Source organism: Magallana gigas, chromosome 7 (assembly GCF_963853765.1).
Source record: "Magallana gigas chromosome 7, xbMagGiga1.1, whole genome shotgun sequence".
NCBI lineage: Eukaryota > Metazoa > Mollusca > Bivalvia > Ostreida > Ostreidae > Magallana > Magallana gigas.
Window position 1 is genome coordinate 5,054,631 of NC_088859.1, and position 21,498 is coordinate 5,076,128.

At 33.8% G+C, this 21,498-nt stretch overlaps 1 protein-coding gene and 1 pseudogene across 1 annotated transcript; both read left to right on the forward strand.

Moving 5' to 3' along the window:
• Positions 1–299: 299 nt before the first annotated feature.
• LOC136269761 (protein O-linked-mannose beta-1,2-N-acetylglucosaminyltransferase 1-like) lies at positions 300–19,829 on the forward strand (annotated as a pseudogene).
• Positions 5,802–9,144, forward strand: LOC105322764 (uncharacterized). Its single transcript, XM_034458608.2, has 2 exons — positions 5,802–5,839; positions 5,984–9,144. The coding sequence occupies exons 1-2, from the start codon at positions 5,817–5,819 to the stop codon at positions 8,010–8,012; spliced, it is 2,052 nt and encodes a 683-aa protein (XP_034314499.2). The 5' UTR covers positions 5,802–5,816; the 3' UTR covers positions 8,013–9,144.
• Positions 19,830–21,498: the final 1,669 nt, after the last annotated feature.

The following is a 21,498-nucleotide window of genomic DNA, read 5'->3' on the forward strand; positions in this document are numbered from 1 at the left end:
AGAATATATTCCTTACCAGGCATCATTTTTTGGTCAATTGTACATTGGATACCTTAATTGTCATTATAAAATTTGAATTTATGAGTAGAATCAATATAGTATGCATAATTTCTAGAATAGAGGTGACCCAAAATGGCTACCAAAAACAGAGAAACAGACCTCTTTAAAAGGAGAAAAAGGTTATTGTCCACAAAATTTCTGGACAGCCGTTGTATATCGTTAACAGAGGTTTTACCTTTAAAAAACCTTCAATTTATACCACTGAATGATGTGGTTAATGGATTTGAATAAAAATAAGAATGGTAATGGATGATACGCACATTAATGTTGGTTTGAAACAAACTGGTTCTGCTGATACTGCCCAGAGAAGTTTATAATTCAAGAAGGGTAACATTTAAGTAGCATATTAATTTGATGGTGAAAGAATGATTGACAATATTTTTATATAGTGTTTTGATGTTTGTAGGTCAAATTGTCAGTGAATTGAGGCGAGAGAATCTCGGTGGAGGAGGTCTTTAAACTGGTGCCCCTGCAAGTTAAGAACCAATCACAAACCTCTTTACAACAGAGTGATTTTTTAATGAGGCTGGGTGGTCAACAAACTAACCATCATTTATAGTGTGTTTTGATGTTTGTAGGTCAAGTTGTCAGTGAGCGACACAGTAAAGCCAACAAGATGGGGGATTGAGGCGAGAGAATCACGGTGGAGGAGGTCCTTAAACTGGTGCCCCTGCAAGGTAAGTACCAATCACAAACCTCTTTACAACAGAATGTTTTTTTTATTTTAAGAAGGATGGGTGGTCAACAAACTAACCATCAGATCTACCTTCAATTTTCAGAAATAAGTTGTTTGGTTATTTACTATCATACAGTATAGGAATATTCCAAGTATTTTAGATTCAATTGAATATGTGATATATTTTTTTACAGAGCTCTTCTTATTTGGAGATTATAATAATCTAAAAATGGCCATGACCATCTGGCCCTCTTAATGTTATGATGTTATGCAGCATCAGTGGTAACGCTCCACCAACCATGATCACTTCGTTAGGATTATTATTGAATGCTTATGAAGTAGATATGGTTAATCAATCCTGAAGCAAGGCACACATTAAGTTAAACATCAGAATCTGCTGATATTAAAAATTAATGTAGACATTTCAACCAATCAAAGCTTAACATTTTAAAAACTAAATGGACTGGCGTTTTCTATGATATATACATGTATTGACATATAATGTATACCATTTGATTTATGATTTATATGAAATAGATTCTAAGTGTCCTTGGTCTACCACTGACAGCAAGCGACAGGAGTTCTGTGATAAGGTCGAGGGGTACGGCCGAGTGTGTGACTGTGACAACCCCGCCCCACTCACATTCCATCCACCTAAGGTAGGAAATTTCACCTAGTCATCAGGTGGTAAAAAAATTAATATGGAAAAGTTATGGAAAATATATCAAGGCCACACCAGTTTGTAAAGTAATTTTTCAGATTTTCAATATAAACAAATGAGGTAGAAAATGATAAGGCGAGCTAAAATTAGTAATATTTAAATTAATATTTGAATTAAGTGAGATTTCAAAAAGTATTATAGCTCAAAGAATCGCATAAGGGCGTATCGACTTCCGTCACCCCATATCAAAGTCCAAAGTCTAAAAAAGTTCCAAGAAGAGCTAGATTTGTCAACAAGGGTGTTTGTATCATATTGCATGAGAGTGGGAATCTCGCGATATATTTACAACCTCTTTATTTAAACAGTATTTCATTATGCAATATATCAAATAAACGGATGGGATAGCAGGCAATGCCTATTTAAATCCTCTCCAACATACAAGGTCAACCTCTGTACAATTGAAGGCTTATACATGGAAATTGCACTTGTCTTGATTTATAAAACAAAGTTCACTAAACTACATTTCTCATGTATGCTTAGTTTGCTTTTTATTCTTTATACAGGTTACACTTGTGTTTGAGTTGTATAATAATTATATTTACCAAGCATTAGAAATTTGCATTTATAATAATTCTACTGCTTTTCTTAAATGTTTACCTGTTTTTAACTCTGTCTCACAACTACTTAATTATTTTGAGAATCTATTGATTTTTTTATTTTTTACAAAATCTGTTTTGTTCTTTCGGTAGATGGCTTTTTTGGAAGCCATTCTAGTCCAAAAATCTTGTCCATTTTTAAGGGACCTCGACACGATTTTAGATCAATATTTTCGATTTTTTTTTGTGTGAAATATTTTACATGCTCATTTTGAATGGATGACCAAAATTTGAATAATCATATTCAACTTATAAGAGGTAGGAATTTGTTGTTATGTAAACAAAGCTTGAGTCCTACATTTGTTTACAAATAATGAAAAGTAAGGATATACCATTTCTTTGACAAAATGACTCATGGCAAAACAAGTTGAACTAATTTAATGTGATCATAATTAATATTATCAACAAAAGAAAGCAACATTTGATTGAAAATTATATGAGTAAAACAAATATGTAAACAATAACATGAGTTTTGTTTACATAACAGAGAAAATCAAACTCTGTATCTCGCTTATAACTCAACATTTGACTTTCAAATTTTGACAAAAGATTAAAGATACCTTTATCGACCATTCTAAACATTAAAATGGGAAAACTAAAAGTTCAAATTGTGTCCAAGTTCCTATAAAATCAGTGAGTGTCTTGAAGAAACAGCTTTTTTAAGACTGATGATTGATAAGATTTCAAGCGCATGCTTTACATTAAATGACGTAAGAAGCCACTACAGTATGTTGATATCCTCATCCGGGTAAAGAAAACTTTCCTATTATTAAATAATGACTAAATACCAAATCATGGCTTTGCCATAAAGTAAACTTAAATTGTATTCAATTTGTACCACATGTATTTTTTGCAACAGTAAGTAATACATAATCATGTATCGGTAAACATCATTTCTTATATCAAAAAAGGATATATACAAACTACTTCTAGTTCATATTTTTCTTAATTAGCAAATTTTGGCATATAAACCTATTTTTGCTGAACAATGGCAATTGATAAAGTCTTTGCACTCAAAGAATTTTTTTTATACAATTGTTTGGGGAAGGAGTCTTTCACACAACAATATATTAATTTATTTGATATGTCGATAAATAACTTTTTTTTTATACATTTGGCATGCATTTAATGATAATTATATTCTATATTAACTGAGACCAAATTTAAAGCTTTAGAATGATATGTTTGCAGCCAAAACTCTGAACACAATAATCTCTTCCTTGAGCACTATCAGAAAAAATCTCTATATCTTCTGATCATCTGTAAATCATGGAATTCTCGTGGATTTTTGACAAAACAATTCTCCTGTGTCTTTGAAAAAGAGAAAATAAAATTCATACAAAATAATTGAATGCTGATATCGGCCTCTTTTTTGTGAAATCATATTACAAAAACGATTCTTTATCTATCCATCACATAAAATGTTGGTGTTTCAAGAAACCGTGATATGTGTTTTGAAGTTTAAAAAAAATTGCATAAAAAAAGTTATTTTAGTTAACTTTATAGTGAATTTTCAATAATTTATCTGATTTTCTTGGAATAAGAGTACTATACTCGGTCCAAGATATTTATAAAACACATTTTCATAAATTATTTCAAATTCAAAAATACCTTAGAATTCAAGCAGTGTTCATTCAATTCACTAGCTATGAAAAAATCCATTGGTTTCTCTATTAAAATGGGGCTTATCAAATTTCATACATAGCTTTTTTTTTTCCCAAAGATTTATTCAATTATATATATGTAACAAAACAGAAGGTAGTGGGCCTGCACAGAGGCTTAGTGTAACATACATTTTGGAATTTTTTTGTTCTACAGTATAGCACGAAAAAAAGGAGAAATTTTTTTAAATATTAATTTACAAGTAAATTTCTGCATATTAAATGTTTCATGCTTAGTATGTCATTAATACAGCAAAGGTAGAAGGAAAAAAAAAATAACCAGGATGTTACAGGAAAAAAATATAGATATATTACATATATTTAGAGTTGTACATAAGTATTTAACAGGTTTATGTAACAGTATATTTCTCTGTTAGATGCATAGGGGGGAATAATATAGTATAAGTGTCCAGAGCATCCCCCTACCAGTTTTATAATCTCAAGGTCTGGTCACCTTTAGAGTTATATTTTTCCGTTTCAAAATATTTTAGACATAATGGCATTCATTTACAAGTAAATTTTCAACTATAAGCTGTCTCTGGTGATGTAAAAAAGGAGAAGAAAACATCCTAATATTTAGATTTGTACGTAAATATAGCTAATACATGTAACAGTAATATATTTTTCTGGTAGATATGTGTAGGGAAATCAGTATAAGTGTCCAGAGACTCCCCCTACCAGTTTAATAATCTAAAGGCCAGATCACCCTTAGACAAACATAATTTGGTATATAATTACAATTTTTGATTCAATCTATTAAGAATATCAAAATTAAACATAATGCTTTTTGCTGATTTAACTGTCATATAAAACTGTGTCAGTGCACATTTCAAAAAGCATAATAAACTGTTATATGTTACAATGTCGTTCAAAACTCTACATTTCATTTTATATTTGTATATTTTATAAGCTACAAAAGATACAACATTATTAAAGATAAAAATATTTTTGTTGCAAGATGCTTGAAAACCAATAACAATAACTTTCCATGTAAAATTTATGTTTAAGATATCAGATACTTTCTTCCAAATGGGGTTAGATATACAACAATCAAAAATTAGATGTTTAACTTCTTCTATATTACAGTTCAGACAGTTTTTGTCAACATTTTATTTCCATTTACTTCCACATTTATTACAAGAAAAAATATTGTGTATTAATATAATACATAGCTAAAGATAAAAATTCTACTGGAATTTTGCATGGTAAGTGACATGAAGATGCGTGGATGATAATGTTAAAAAATTATACAAAGTGTTCCTATTGACTAATTTCAAATGATTAAGGTTGTCAACATTTCCTAATATTATTCCCATGAGATTTTTGTTTTCATCTATGTGAATTTCTTTGAAGATAGATGAGGTGTCAGTGAAGAAATCTTGATTTTTTCCCTTTCATCGATTTCATTTGTATTTCTCTGACTAGCTGCAGAACTGTATCTTCAGAGGAAATTTGGGTCGATATACCATATCATCCTGAATACAATTCCCGTTGAGTGATTCTTTTACAGCAATGTGCATATTTGTTAAAAATCGGGTAATGTAACAGAAATAATAACTTGGGCGGACTTTAAATGACTCAATGACTCATTTATTGTTTAAGTCTGCATGTAGCATTTAACAAAATGGACTTTTAAAATTGGATGATATATAACATCCACTTGTATACCTATAATTTCTTCCTAAACAACCATCCAACCAATCGAAGCAGCATTTGTTGTTATCTGTAGGTCTTGTTCTGTCAGGACAGATTTTTTATTTCACGATTCATTAATTTTATATATGGTATCACTTAACACATTAATGTACCTTGGCATTTGATATGATTTTAGCTTACATATCTAGACGGATTTCTTAAAATTTTAAATTTCTGTAGCGCTAAAGCTCTCTTCATTTATCTATCTGTCTCTCTCTCTGTCTCTCTCTCTTAAGCAAACTTCTTTCGACAAACAAAAGAAATTAATTTAAAACCAGCAATCAAACATGTAAACTTATCAAAGACAATAAAACACACAGCAAAACAAAATGAAAGTATGAAAAAATAAAATTCCTGCAGCTAAAAATAGCATAAAATTTCCACAGGTGTAGAGTTCACCTTTTAAAATGGAGTCTTTCCCAGTGGAAATGTAAGTTCATTCAAATATTCTTTCATTTTTCAATTTAAGATGTAAGCACTACATTATAATGGTACCTTTTCTATCCGAAAGTATGAAAATATGATTTACAAATTGACATTTGTTCAACACAATACACACATCTAATTCTAATAGATGTGAGGGAAATCAGCACATGTCAGAGTCGGTGTTTGTGGGACTGTGTGAGATAGTTGGGACCTCACAACAGGTGGCTATAAGGAGGGAGGCAGAGGACATAATGGAGATGATGGAGAGACGAGTGACACCGTATGATGGGATCCTAGGGATGTTGAGTGGAAGCACAAGAGAAGGGTTCAGACTGGAGGGATCAGATATTGATGTTATGCTATGGCCAAACAACCACCGAGTGATCATAAACATGTTTCAGTCTGAGTATTACAACCCAGCCAATACAACCTTGATTCTCTCTGACAGTTCTGAGAGTCCACCAGGATTCACTCTACTTCAGTTACTGACACCAACAACATACAGAGATGTCCAATCAGCAAGTGTCAGAATGAATGACAGAGTCTATATATCTAGTTCTATATACAGACAGTTAACTTGTTCAGTAGTAATGGCTAATTCTACTGTGCATGGACCCTGTGGTAGTGGTGTACGAGGAAGGGCAGAATACGACACTGCCTTCTGTTTTGTTTGTGACTTTTGGCCTCTGTCTGCCTCCTCATGGATAAACAGATGTCATGCATGGCCTGATCCTGAAGTTCTCACTGACATTGTCAGAAATGGATGCCACTTTGTAGCAATAGGACACCCATTTGGACCCCATGAATATGAAGAATGGAGAATTTCTTTTTCAAGAGCAGAGTATAAATGTATATCAACAATGAACCACAGTCAGTTTTTGACGTATGGATTGTTAAAACTTTTTCTTAAAGAAGTTATAAATCAACAATCAGAAGAAACCAATGAACTGTTGTGTTCCTATCACATGAAGACAACTATTTTCTGGGCAATTCAACAAAACACACTACCTCACTGGTGTCCACAAAATCTCCTGGCCGGTTTCTGGGTCTGCTTTAAGCTCCTCCTTAAATGGGTGTATGAGGGGATCTGTCCTAACTTTTTCATTCCACAAAACAACCTGTTCCTGACAAAGATCAATGGCTCAGCACAAAACAGATTGTTCCTACAGTTACATGAATTGTACAAGAAAGGTCTGGCCTGTCTGTTACAGAGTTCCTCTATCAGGTCCTACATCATTGATGTCCTGTACAATCCTAGAGCTTTTGTTTGTACAGATGAGAGTTTAATTATGTCTGAAGTTGACTATGATATAGAACTTCTCAACACAATTCGTATTGTTACCAATGTAGGATCAGGTAAACACCAATATATAAAAGCCATACACACAATAGAACAGTGGGTAGATTCACGCCTTACACACCGTCAAGTTGTCATGTTACAGAAACTTACAGCCTCTGTCCTTCAGCACACTGCAGTTATGTTACACAACATGTACACTAACATAAGTGTCAACAAAAAGATGTATATTGCAGACAAAATGTCCTGTCGCATGCTGAAATTAGCAGCCAAGTTTGGGTTTGTTTCTGATATGTTGTACGTTGCATTGTATTATTACAAGACACTCAGATACAGGGAAGATTTATCTGTGATAGAGATAACAAAGGTCAAGTTAGCACAGCCATATCTGATGTATAATGGACATGTAGACAGAGAGAGGTATACTTTGACTGTAGGAGGACAGTCCTGGTCTACAAAGATGAGACAGGCTATAGCATGGGATATAAAACTTTACAACAATATCTGTTATATCAGTGAACTAATACCAGAACAACAGTCTGCTCTACAGAACAGACAGCCTACATTATATATCCCAGTGTTTGTAGTGTTACACTTCCTGGAATTCTTGTGTTACAGACACATTGATACAACATTATCACAAGCAGCTCTCGATGAGCTACAGGTCCTAGTCCACCATGATCAGGGACTGTATGTACATGATCTATACAGAGACATCTCCTGGGAGATCCTGGGGATCTGTCAACAGATCACAGGGAACCTCCAGGCTGCTCTATACTCATACCAACAGTCACTTACACAGTATCCATGGAACAAAATACAAACTGCTACACAGAGGAGAATTCAGGATATGATTCAGTCAACACCATACCAGTTATGAAATTATAGCCATTAACAAAACAAACTTTGTACTAAGACATGCAAGTCAGTCATCATATGTTCACAATACCTTAGATTTAAGTGTTCAATGAATATATAATATTTTATATATAATTCATTGTTTATTTGTTTTATATATCTTTATATGGCTGCTTTAAAGCCATTATATACATGTATGTTTTTTGTCAGGAATATAAATATATATAAAATTTATATTTTCATCCACCGAGTATGATTCCCTTTATTTCTTACGGAAACTTATTGTAATTCATAGTTCTGTAGAAACTGAAAGGGCTGAAGTCTACACACCTGTTTATTGTTTGATGGAAACATACAGCGACTTAAGAAAAATCACGGACTATATCAAGTAATCATGACAATGTCAGGCTCAAATTCCCGTAGGAGTTGATATGCATGGCTGTTTCTTTTCGATAATGTACTGATGTACATCAACAGTAATTACGTTAATTTTACTTACTGTTTACAATAAATTTATAAATTTGTTTAAAGAATTGTAAATATAAACATATATATTTGAAGATAGCGGTCATTGCATAAAAATTTTACATGACTCGTAATGTGGGTTATGTATTTTTTCTGCAATGTGGCCACCTTCATATTCCGCATGTATCAGAAAAAAGCATTTTATTGTTTAAATTAGCACTTCTGCAGGTAAAAATATTGTGCTGGAAACTTTGCGAGGAAAACTGTTTTTTAGTTCATCAAGATGAAGTGGAGGGAAGCTTATGCTATACCCCTGGTGACAATGTGGGCTTCCAGACCGGGTTAAAGTTTTTGGATCAGGTTCTGTATCTAAGTTATTACTTCTACTTTCTTCAACAAACTTGCATTGATGGTGCATATTTTAATACTTATGCACTTGAAAGGCTTGAATGCTAAATCTAAGTCATATGTTTGGGACACTGGATGTAAATATAAACATGGATGATGTTAAGGTTTTTGGAGCTGGTAAAAGTTTTTTGAGCTGGCGCTTTATAATAGACAAATCTTAGTTATTATTGGTTTGAATAGATGATGCATCTTGTGATACTGATGATGATCAGGCATATATAGATGCTGAATCTGATCCTCAGGTTTTAGATGCTGAAAAAGTTTAAGATTTTTGGAGTAGGCCACAGGTGTTTTTAAATGATATATATTGCACAGGTATGTGTAATGGAAATTATGCTAATACCATCTTAGGATTTCCTTAGGGTGTGTAATATCAACTTATGCTCTGTCTCTATCTCTCTGATACCGAGCAATTTGAGAACATGTGCCATCACTTCATCATATGACTCCATTTTTGTTTGTAACCATTTGAGCAGATTGAGGATTTGATTTTAATCAGATTGAGATTAGTCACCCATTTTTCACAATTCAAGCATCATAAAGAATAACTATACACACTGTTACCCACTTTTTCAAGCCAGCGCTTCTGTCATTTCCTACCTTGTGTGTTGTCAGGTCTTAAGTGAGTTTTGGTATAAAAAGTTGAAAAAACTTATCCAAAAATATGTCCATATATGCAAAGAATACATTTTTTGGTAATATATTAAATTGTGTTTGAAATAATTGCAGAATCGAACTATATTACGAATTGGTGTGGGCCAAGATACATTTTATCTGTTTTATGATAGGTATTTTTAATGTGTATCAAAGTATCAAGCCATCAAACATTCTAAATTTTCTAAAATCTTATAATTTGAGAACAGTTAGAGGTGGACAATCTGAAGAATGTGGCAATAACTGTGATAGCCAGCAACCGCCCACAGTACCTATATAGGTGAGTTACTGTAAATGATGTAGTACTTTGTCTGTCTGTCTGTTTATCAAGTTTATGTGATAACTAGCACCTGTATGCTGTATCTCATCAGGTAAGATGTAAGTCCTCAGTATCTCTATAGATAAGTAATAAGTCCTCAGTATCTCTACAGTTGAGTTATAAGTCCATAGTACATGTATCTCTAAAGGTGAGTTATAAGTCCACAGTATCTCTACACATGAGTAACATTAAGTCCCCAGTATCTCTATAGGTGAGTTATAAGTCCACAGTATCTCTATAGATGAGTTAAAAGTCCACAGTATCTCAGTAGATGAGTAATAAGTCCACAGTATCTCTATAGGTGAGTTATAAGTCCACAGTATCTCTATAGGTTAGTTATAAGTCCAAAAATTAAGCCACCTTTAACTGTCTCACCCTAGTGCCTTGTATACTTGTACTTTAAGGGAGTGTTCCTAACCCTGATACCTTTACCTCCTCCACAGGATTTAATGCTTCTTTAGTCATGTCTGTCCACATATCATTATGTGATATAATGAGCATTAATATTATATTCTTTTTATATCATATTTGTTCGCTGTGTTATACCCTGCTGTTATTGTACTTCCCCAGGATGCTGGTCAGGCTGTTAGGTACGTCAGGAGTCCGACCCGACATGATCACGGTGTTCATCAATGGATTCTTCCAGGTCTGTACATCCCTAACAGTTGTTGTTACAATGGACTGCATAACACACAAACACTATGTTTACTGACAAGCTTATGGGAATATAATTGTGTGTGTAATTTTCCTGTGTCAGGAGCCCCTGGAGGTGACCAGACTGCTCGGGTTAAGGGGGATACAGCACACCCCCCAGGTGAAGAAAAACGCCAGGGTCAGCCAGCACTACAAGGCCAGCCTCACTGCCACCTTTGACCTTCACCCAGTAAGTCCTTGACTTTCTATTCTCTACTTTCTACTATGGTTTTTAGAAATATGTACATTTATACTGTAGATAAAACTTTTGTATCAAGGAAAAACTATTTTGTCAAACGATATCATATGATCATCAGTGATTGTGTGTAAGATGGTTTGGGGGTCACAGCCGCAATACGTAGGTACTCTTTGGATACCCCAGCTTCTTCCCTAATTGTTGACTCCTTTGTGTCAACATTCATGTCAACAGAAGATGGTTATATAAATTATTTAACTTGTTTGTCAATCGTGTAAAATAAGTTTAGTTTAAATGCAAATCATGTAATTTCAAATTTTCTCCTCAGGAGGCTTTGTATACCATTGTCATTGTGGAAGATCTAGATGTGTCACCAGACTTTTTCAAGTAGGTCAATTATGTCTGCTATGAACTGTAAAGCCATTTATATTTATTTCAGAGGAACAAAGAAAAGTAAAATTCTGTCTTTAAATGTTGATGCTATACTCATGTAAATGTCATCAAATTTACAAATGGAATTCATCCCTACAAAAACTACTAGTGTTCTGCTTGTTTCAGTTACTTCAGTCAGACCCTGCACCTGATGGAGAAGGACAGCAGTTTGTACTGTATCTCTGCTTGGAACGACCAGGTAAATAAAACCGAACACATTCCAACATCAGTTTATGCTGTATGACCAGATCAGTCTATGCTGTATGACCAGGTGAGTAAAACCTAACACATTCCAACATCAGTCTATTCTGTATGACCAGGTAAATAAACTGAACACATCCCAACATCAGTTTATGCTGTATGACCAGGTAAGTAGAACCATTTTAACAAGGCCTTGGACTTTCCGTAGGACGTAGCTATCATTTCTTGCGTCAAAACATGTTAAATATGACGCTGGATTCAAGTGAAGTATGCCCCGATTGGGTAGTCTTAGCTCAAAAGCCAGACAAATCGTGTTGATTTCAATTAGCTTTCACTGAGTGGGCAACAATGAAATAGACAGGCATACGTCACATTGCTGTTTGACACAACTACCCAAAGTCCAAGCTCCTGTTATAATGGTTCTAAAACCGAACACATCCCAACATCAGTTTATGCTGTATGACCAAGTTAGTAAACCGAATGCATTCCAACATCAGTTTATGGTGGTTGAGCAGGTAAGTAAACCGAATACATCCCAACATCAGTCCTAGCTGTATCTTTGCTTGGAATAACCACGTGAGAAAACTGGATCAAATGATACATGTAATTTAACGGTTGTTATTGGAATCCAATTTCTTATTAAAAATTGAATTGTGTTGATAAAAAATTACTACCCTATTATGTATATTTATAAAGGTCACATCATTGTTGGTAATGTTGACCTTGTTTGTTTTGGTTAACAAGAGAGTCCAACTCAAGTAAAGACTGTCAACATAACATTTTTCAACTCAAAAAAGTATTAGCCTCATTCTGTGCTTCAATCCCACTCCACTTCTTTAAAGACACGAACCTTGGCTGAAGGTCAAATTGTTGTATGCTTAAGGTCAAATTTTTGTTAAGATATGGCCTGGTTCCTTGCTTAAGGTCAATTTTTTGTGAAGATTTGGCCTGGTTCCTTGCTTAAGGTCAAATGTTTGTTAAGATTTGGCCTGGTCCCTTGTTTTAGGTCATTTTTTTTTTTTTAAGATTTGGCCTGGTTCCTTGCTTAAGGTCAATTGTTGTTAAGATTTGGCCTGGTTCCATGCTTAAGGTCAAATGTTTGTTGAGATTTGGCCTGGTTCCTTGTTTTAGGGTTACTCCCACTCGTGTAAGGACCCACGTAAGCTGTACCGGGTGGAGACCATGCCGGGGCTGGGCTGGCTGCTGAAGAAGAAACTCTTCAAGGACGAACTGGAGAAACAGTGGCCCTCTTCTGACAAAGTAAGGAAAAACTGATTTTTAACAGACAAATTTCTTTCATAAGTTTAAACCCTTACCCAACCAAAAATATGCTAAAAACTTATTTTTACTTAGTTTCATTTTCCTTTATTAAAACTAAAATACTGTTTGATATTTCACAATGATATGATGTCAGTCTTGATGTAGTTTTACTTCCTTTTACCTTGTAATTAGTCACCTGATGACTTACCTTTAATTAACACCTGTGTGTTTCTGTGATTGACAGCAGTGGGACTGGGACATGTGGATGCGTCTCCCCACGGTCAGGAAGAACCGGGAGTGTATCATTCCGGACGTCTCCCGCACCTATCACTTTGGATCTAAAGGACTCAACATGAATCCGTACTTCCAAGAAGTCTATTTCAAAAAACACTCAATTGTTAACGAATCTAACGTCGCTCTGAAGGACCTAGACAGGTAAAACTGAACTTCTTCCTTTGTAATTTATAAACTCCTCCATGAATTGATATATTAGAATTTTCTTATGTAAGACTTAATATTTACATTTTTCAGTGTGTTTGTCTTTGATGACACTACAAATCAATTTTATATTGTAGAGTCCAATAAATTCAAATGACGTATTGTCGGGGCGCAAGCGGGGTTTTTATGATTAAAAGAAATAAAAATCACATAAATATGCCAATACTTTAATATTTAATCATACAATCGCTGAAAGTTATATACCAATAAACGTACATGTAATAAGGACTCATTTTTTAAATATTATGAGGTGATAATTATCACCTCATAATACTTAAACAAGAGGCCCATGGGCCACATCGCTCACCTGAGGAACAATAGGTATGATAAAATCAGCTCAATGGAGTCATAATACAAAATTAAACTATCTAGACAATGTACAATAATACATGTAGATCCTGTATAAATAGATTCATTTTCCCCTGGATATTCTTATGTTTATAATCATTAGTCCCTTTTCTAACAGGATGATTTTATAGTCATATCATATGTTTGGTATTGCAGTTCTCAAAAAGATCCCTTACAATAGTTTATATATGGGATATAAACGTACATCAAACTTTGAACCTTCTCGTGAGGCCAAAGAATTGTCCTGGGGCCAAAGTCTTAACAATTATAAAGAATCATCTGGCTGATTAGTTTCTGAGAAGATTTTTAAAGATTTACCCTATATATTCCTTTGTTAAACTTTGACCCCCCCCCATTGTGGCCCCACCCAACCCCTGGGGATCATTATTTTCACAACTTTGAATCTACACTACCTGAGGATGCTTTCACACAAGTTTCAGCTTTCCTGGCTGATTAGTTTCTGAGAAGATTTTTAAAGATTTACTCTGTTTATTCCTATGTAAAACATCGACCTCCCATTGTGGCCCAAACCTACCCCCAGGGGTCATGCTTTTCACAAATTTGAATCTACACTACCTGAGGATGCTTCCACACAAGTTTCAGTTTTCCTGGCTGGTTTTTGAGATGAAGATTTTTAAAGATTTACTCTATATAATCATATGTTAAACTTCGACCCCCCCCCCATTGTGGCCCAAACCTACCCCCAGGGGTTATTATTTTCTCAACTTTGAATCTACACTACCTGAGGATGCTTCCACACAAGTCTCAGCTTTCCTTGCCGATTAGTTTCTGAGAAGAAGATTTTTAAAGATTTACTTTTTATATTCATATGTTAAACTTCGACCCCCCATTGTGGCCCCACCCTACCCCCGGGGGTCATGATTTTCACAACTTTGAATCTACACTACCTGAGGATGCTTCCACACAAGTTTCAGCTTTCCTGGCCGATTAGTTTCTGAGAAGATTTTTAAAGATTTACTCTATATATTCATTTGTTAAACTTCGTCTCCCCATTGTGGAATCCGGGATGGTTCGCACCTATTCTGTTTCGCGCTGAGATGATTCGCACCTCGATGTTTTGCACCTGCCTCGGAGCGAAACATCTCACTGTATTAAGATATTTTTCTCGTTTTATTATTGCTCTGAAGTTAATTATAATCTATATAAGAATTGAAATAAGTTTAAAAAAAAACATTAAAACGGTGTTTGCATTTAATATAATATGCGCCACTAGTATAACGTTTTTTTTGTCCTGTTTTCGCGGTGGGGTTTTTTATGAGGCCTTTGAAGCCATTGCGTTATTATATAGGTTCAGAACAAGAGGTATTAATTGTGTTGTGATAACAATTATAGCATGACTTTCTCTTGAGATTTACCTGTTTTTTATGAAAAATTAGGGGTGTTATTGCAGGTAATTATGTACTACAGATATAAAGGTGGGGATAATTTAATTACATCACTTTTCTGCTTTAAACTTTAAATTGCCGCCTCTGCATCCATTCAACTACCATTTTTGTACTTCTTTTGAATAAAAGTAATGTTTGATACATATGTAATTTCCATTCCCATATATTTATAATATAATAATTTCGTCATTGGAGAATGACATACAAATTACTGAAAAATACACACGAAAATAACACACATATAGTTCTATATACAGAATCATTACTCCTAATATAAGAAATAATCTGAGATAAATATTCAGAGACACACTAATTGTACATCTTGTACATAGTGGTAAAAAAAGATATTCATAAATTATCTTTTAAAACAACTTGCAAACGATTTTTTTGGTGTGTTCTCCGATTTTTTCAATTAAAGCATTATTGATGTGCCTGCACGTGGCACAGATTGATTCAATTCAATAACGGATTAATGTTATGATTAGTATGCAGTTATACCGGTAACATTTTTTTTATAGTTGCTTTCTAGTATTGTTCACCAGAGAATGTTAAAAAATTGTCATTAAAGATTTAATTGCCAAATTTAGAGGGTGTTGTCTAAGCTTTTGGTAATTGATAACTCCTAATGACTTAATTGTTTGTGCAATTAATTATATGAATTAATTATTGTGTTATTTCAGAGAATAATTAGTATGGTCTTCGAATAGTTACCGGTATTACTGCATTACTAATGATAACATTAAATTTTTATTTCATAAATATTTTGGAATATTAACTTAACATTTACATGTATATGTTTCATAAATTATTTATTATTGAGAATGTATTCGATGTGAAACATTGCGGTGCGAACCATCTCAGCGCGAAACAGAATAGGTGCGAACCATCTCAGCGCGAAACATGTATAGGTGCGAAACATCCCGTACCCCTCGCGGCCCCACCCTCAGGTGAGCTAAAAAGGTTAAGTTTACAATTCAATAAGTTGGTTTCTAGAAGAACAGACTTTGAAAATTTTCGTAATAAATATTGACACATTTTTTACTTTTTTAATCTTTAGCTTTTAAGATCTGTATACAAACATAGAATTGTGAGCAAATCTCTGTATCTTGCTTATAATTCGAAGCTTAACACTCAAATATGGTTAGTAAATAGAAATTGTAGGGTAACAATTAAACACAAGAAACATGCACTACATGTATAACAAATAAAGAACACAATTTATTTTTTCGAAATGAATCATATATATACATGTATATACCTACATATTTCCGTCAGCGATATCAAACTCTATTTAAACTGAATAAACTCGAGAAAATGCCGAGCATCTCAACAAAACCTATTGCATTAATCTACCATTACGCAAAAGATAATGCCGAATTACCGATAGAATGAATTGTATTTCAGTACCCCTACATCAGATTTTGCTTAATTTGCGCAGGTAAACAGTTAACTGTTTGATTTACCGAAGTCTCTGTTTGATTTGATACGTAAAAATCACGAAATACAGACGATAGTTCCCAGGTTACAAAGCATAAATAATGAAAACGAAACGAAAATCAGAACAAGCGAACATCAACGTCATGTGTGAAAACTGTCAACGCATTGAAATATTCAGACTTAATTTACTTCACAAAATCGGCACCAATATATTTTGCATGTTTCAAAAATTTCCCTTCAAACGCGAACGGTTGCATAGCAAGCAAATTCATCATAGTCAGGTCGACCCTTTTTCGTTTAATGTCATGGCTGCTTTAAACAAAGAACCTCGTTTTAGAAGTATGGACTACGAGTCTTGGTAAAATGGGTATGCAAACCCGGGCCGTGGCAAAATAAAAGCCGGGGCAGATCGGCAATCGTCAATTCCAAATACGCATTATTTTGCAGCAATATTTACAGCGAATACAAATATACTGGTCCATCAAATATCCCGAAATTTTAATGAGATTGGCAGATTAATACCTGCCAATCTTTTGTTTTGCTCAGGCCAAGCCTTGCCTACCCATTTTACCGTATGCCGAGCCCGAAGCTATTAAACTGATTGAAACACGTCTTTCCTTTATTATCATTTTCGTAATAACTCAGATTTGAAACAGAATTAGCACTTAATTTTTGCAATTTATATTTTCCTTCCCATAAGGATAATTTATGCTAAACTACGTTGAATTTAACTCGGTAGTTCTTGAGAAATGCACCCCCCTTTTTCTACAGTTTCAAGGTTTTCTCCGCTTTGAATACAGGTCGGACTTTTATTTCTGCAATTTATATTCGCCCTATCATAAGGATGCTTTGTGCCAAATTTGGTTGAAATTGGATAAGCGGTTTTAGAGAAGAAGTTCAAAATGTAAAAAGTTTACAGACGGACAGACGGACAGACAGACGGACGGACAGACGGACGACGGACAAAATGTGATCAGAATAGCTTACTTGAGCTTTCAGCTCAGGTGAGCTAAAAATGATTCCTTACTGTAGATTCTAAATTAAACGCGAGGAAATAATAGGCCTATCCACGTAAAATCGCGAGAAGCATGCTTCGCAGATTTATAAATCTCGCCATTATTTTCTGAGAGTTGAAAACTATAAGAAATAAGGAGAGCACTTCCATGTTCACGATTTTATATTCTCGCATTTTGATACAAACCAGCAGGATCGCAGAATTAAGTACTCGTGTAAATATAAGGAATTTACAGTATTCCTTTAGTAAAATCAATACCTTTGTAAGTTTTTATATATAAGTCACCTGTGTTTGTTTTTATTTTTGGTCATAAATTTACATCTGTCTTTATAGATTCATAAATTTTCATTTTTAAAGCTAAAAACTTATATGTGTTTTAATGTACATATATATGTAATTACAAATGTCAGATGAACAAATGCATGAATAACTCATTTGTATAATTATCTTGATGCAAATTTGAATATAAAAATGTAATCTGAATATGTTCCAGGATGACAGCTGACAAATACGAAGTGATGATAAATGAGAGTCAGGGGTAGTAGTGGACCACAGCAAGGACCCGTGTGATAGCGGGCTGGTCCCCGACTACAAGGTATATATGGTACATTATATATATAACTACAGTACATATAGTATATTATATATAACTCTAGTACATTGTATATATAACTATAGTACATTTAGTACATTATATATAACTATAGTACATTTAGTACATTATATATAACTATAATACATTTAGTACATTATATATATAACCATATTACATTTAGTACATTATAGATATAACTATAGTACATGTACATGATCACAGCAAGGACCCGTGTGATAGCGGGCCTGTCCCTAACAACAAGGTATATACATGAAGTAAACATATACATTACTCTAGTTCCTGTCCATGAGTACGAGTGCAGTACGTTGTATTTTGTCTATTGTTCATTTAAAGGACTTTTTATAGTTGAATGTTAATTCTGAATTAATTACTTTCTAAAATCAAAAGTACTTATAGTATAAATCAGCAGGCACTGAGGCTGTGATGCTTAGATAACAGTCATAAAAGAGACAGTAGTCTGTGATGCTCATCAACAACCTCTATATCCCACCAAAATAAATGTAATGGTGGGCAGTTCTTCTGTTTTAGTTTTTTAAAGACTGTTACTCATTTTAAAACATTTATTTTTTGTCTAGGATGCTGTACATGTCATGTACATACAAATGCAACATCCCCCAGATTTTACCACCTGGAAACAACTCGCCAAGGTGAGAGAGAGAGAGAGAGAGAGAGAGAGAGAGAGAGAGAGAGAGAGAGACAGAGAGACAGAGAGAGAGACAGAGAGACAGAGAGAGAGAGAGAGAGAGAGAGAGAGATTTGTGGAATTGTTATTTTATATGGTTGCCTGATATTCATGAATTTATAGGGTAAACTTGCCTGTGAATTTAAATCATTAACAAATTATAAGACCTAATCATTGTATCCATTATTCAAAAATTGGCAATTAACAAATTTGTTCAATTGAATTTAAGCATTGATTTAAAATATTGTAGATTTAGTAAAGAATGAGTACTATAACTTTATTATGTTACGTACATACATGTATGTGAGATCAATAGATACAATTTCGTAAGATTTCTCTAACAGTGTTATCCTGTGTGACCACTCATTAAAACTACATGAATTTCCTGTTTCTGTGTTTTAGTGTTACCATTTGTGGGATCTAGATGTGCGAGGATTTCACAAGGTATGACTTCTTACAATAAGTAGATGCAGATGAAGTTATTCATTGTATTATATATTACTTTTATGACTTTTGAAGCAACAATCAATCCATATAAGAATGAGAATATAAGTTTTGTGTTTGCTGATTTCAGAGTATGTGGAGACTCTACCTGAATGGAACACCTGTAATACTAGTGGGGGTACCTGCCTCCCCCTACCAGTAAGTCTCTTCTCTCTCTCTCTCTCTCTCTCTCTCTCTCTCTCTCTCTCTCTCTCTCTCTCTCTCTCTCTCTCTCTCTCTCTCTCTCTCTCTCTCTCTCTCTCTCTGTCTCATCACCCTTGATCTTATTTATAAGGTTTTAAGCAGTTTAAATATGGTTCTTGTTATTCAGTCATGTCTTTTTATCTAACTCTTCAGATTTATTACACTGTTTCCTTAAATAACTGAAAATATTTTCTTTCCATCAATTATTAAGCAAAGGCCAATCAATTTTTATCTAGTCTTTGACATACATTTGTTTATATTTACACAGCTCGCATAAACCAGACAGTGTGAAGCCATTTGTACTGGAGGAACCATCAAAGAAAGCCAAGGCCCAGTAGTGGGATGACCCCTGACCCCAGTAAAGGGTTGTCCCCTGCCCGCAATACATCCCCACGGTAGATCTGGCTCTGACTACTTGTAAACTTAGGAATTGGACTCCTCTTGGACCAGGATCTAGACACAATTTACAATAACCAGGGTAACAGGAGGGAACCCTGTAAGGAACTGGTGTGTGACAATATTATCATCATGTTGGATTTAACAACATCTTTATCATTATGATAAACCAATGTCTGTTTTAAGTACACTGATGTGTATTGTTAGCTTTAAGATGTGAATATACTGCACACGTGTCAAGAATCTATAATAATACTCTTGAGTTTTTGATAAGTACATGTTATTATTATTTTTGATACATGTACAACGTAGCTGTACTGCAGCAGAAATAGTCTCCTTCTGATTGTCCTATATCCCTGGGTGATTTACATGTAAAAGACAAAAGTTGTACTGAATGTACATTTTCCTGTACAACTGCAATGAAAAACTATTTCCATGAATAAGGTCCAAGTAAAAGATTTATAAGCAGCACGCAGCGTTTGATGGTGCAAAGTTTTCTCTTTATTCTGTTTGGTTTTTTTTTTCATCTAATCAATGGATATTTTTAATGTCAATGTTTTTCCTTATGACCAACCATAAATATATACTGTTCCGATTAGAGACAATGTTCAACGCCTACTAGCTGTAGGGATACTTGTTATCTTAACATCTCCTAATGAACCTAGCATTTACAGTAACCTGCCTTTTCATCGTGTGGTATGTTTACCTTGCTCAAAGTTTGATTGGTGATATCTAGGGATGAAAAACAGGCCTTTAAGCTTTCAGCTGATATTCTAGTAATACAGGTACACTCAAAAAAATTCATTACATTATCATAAATTGTTTACTTAAAACTGCATTATTCTAGTACTGAATGAACAAAAAACCGTTCTGTGTTCAATGAACATCATATCAATGATTTCTAATGAGAGATTATTGTAATGTATATGAATGTATATTTATACATCAAATGCCAGATTCCAAAAAACAAAGGACATTTAAACAATCTTAAGATATGCCATATTCTTTTCAGATGGTTTTTATTTGTTGACAGACATTTAAACATTCCTTGATGTTGTTTTAAGCATTTGTGATATGTTTTCAGACCTTCACATCAACATAATCTGTGTCTGTTAGGGTCAATCTAAGGTCATTGTATGAAGGTCACATGTCCTTCTACAATATTTACATCTCTCCAGAACTAAGTCTATTTTACTCTCATTACGGTATGTTTTTTGTGTTGTAAATTGTTGTTTCATACAATCAAAAAAAATAGGATTGGAACAAAACTGTTGAAACTTTTGTTTGAAATATATGTTTTATTAAGTTTACCAAGTTAACATTGCACAAACATATAGGTTTCGAAATGTGATTGTTGTCCACTGTGATATTCTCTGTTAACAGAATTTTCACTATTTAATACCTTTGTTAGTGTTACCATGGGGATTTTCATTCGACCAGTAATAAGGGCCAACTTTTCAATTTTCTATGCAAAAAAAGAAAAATTATTGCAACTTAGTGTATATTTAGCACTGATTTGTATTGAAGTAGTTTGCAAAAAAGGGCAAAAATAACCCTGTTTACAGTATTTCAAAAATGTAATGAAAGTTATATATAGATAATTAAAGTTAGGATGTACTGGTAATTAAAGTTTCTCTCATTTTGTTAATTAAATAAAATGCTTAACATGAATTTTAATTAACTATCCTCTTTTGTTAGAGATCTGGGCATTCAAAAGGAAAATTATACTGTATTATTTTATGAATGCTCTAGTCGATTGATTTTAGTATACTCATCAATGCTCGGCATCGGCACT

Coding starts and splice junctions, on each gene's coding strand:
- LOC105322764 (XM_034458608.2), top strand. CDS start 5,817: ATGGAGTCTTTCCCAGTGGAAAT. Junction 5,840..5,983: donor GAGTCTTTCCCAGTGGAAAT/GTAAGTTCATTC, acceptor TAATTCTAATAG/ATGTGAGGGAAATCAGCACA.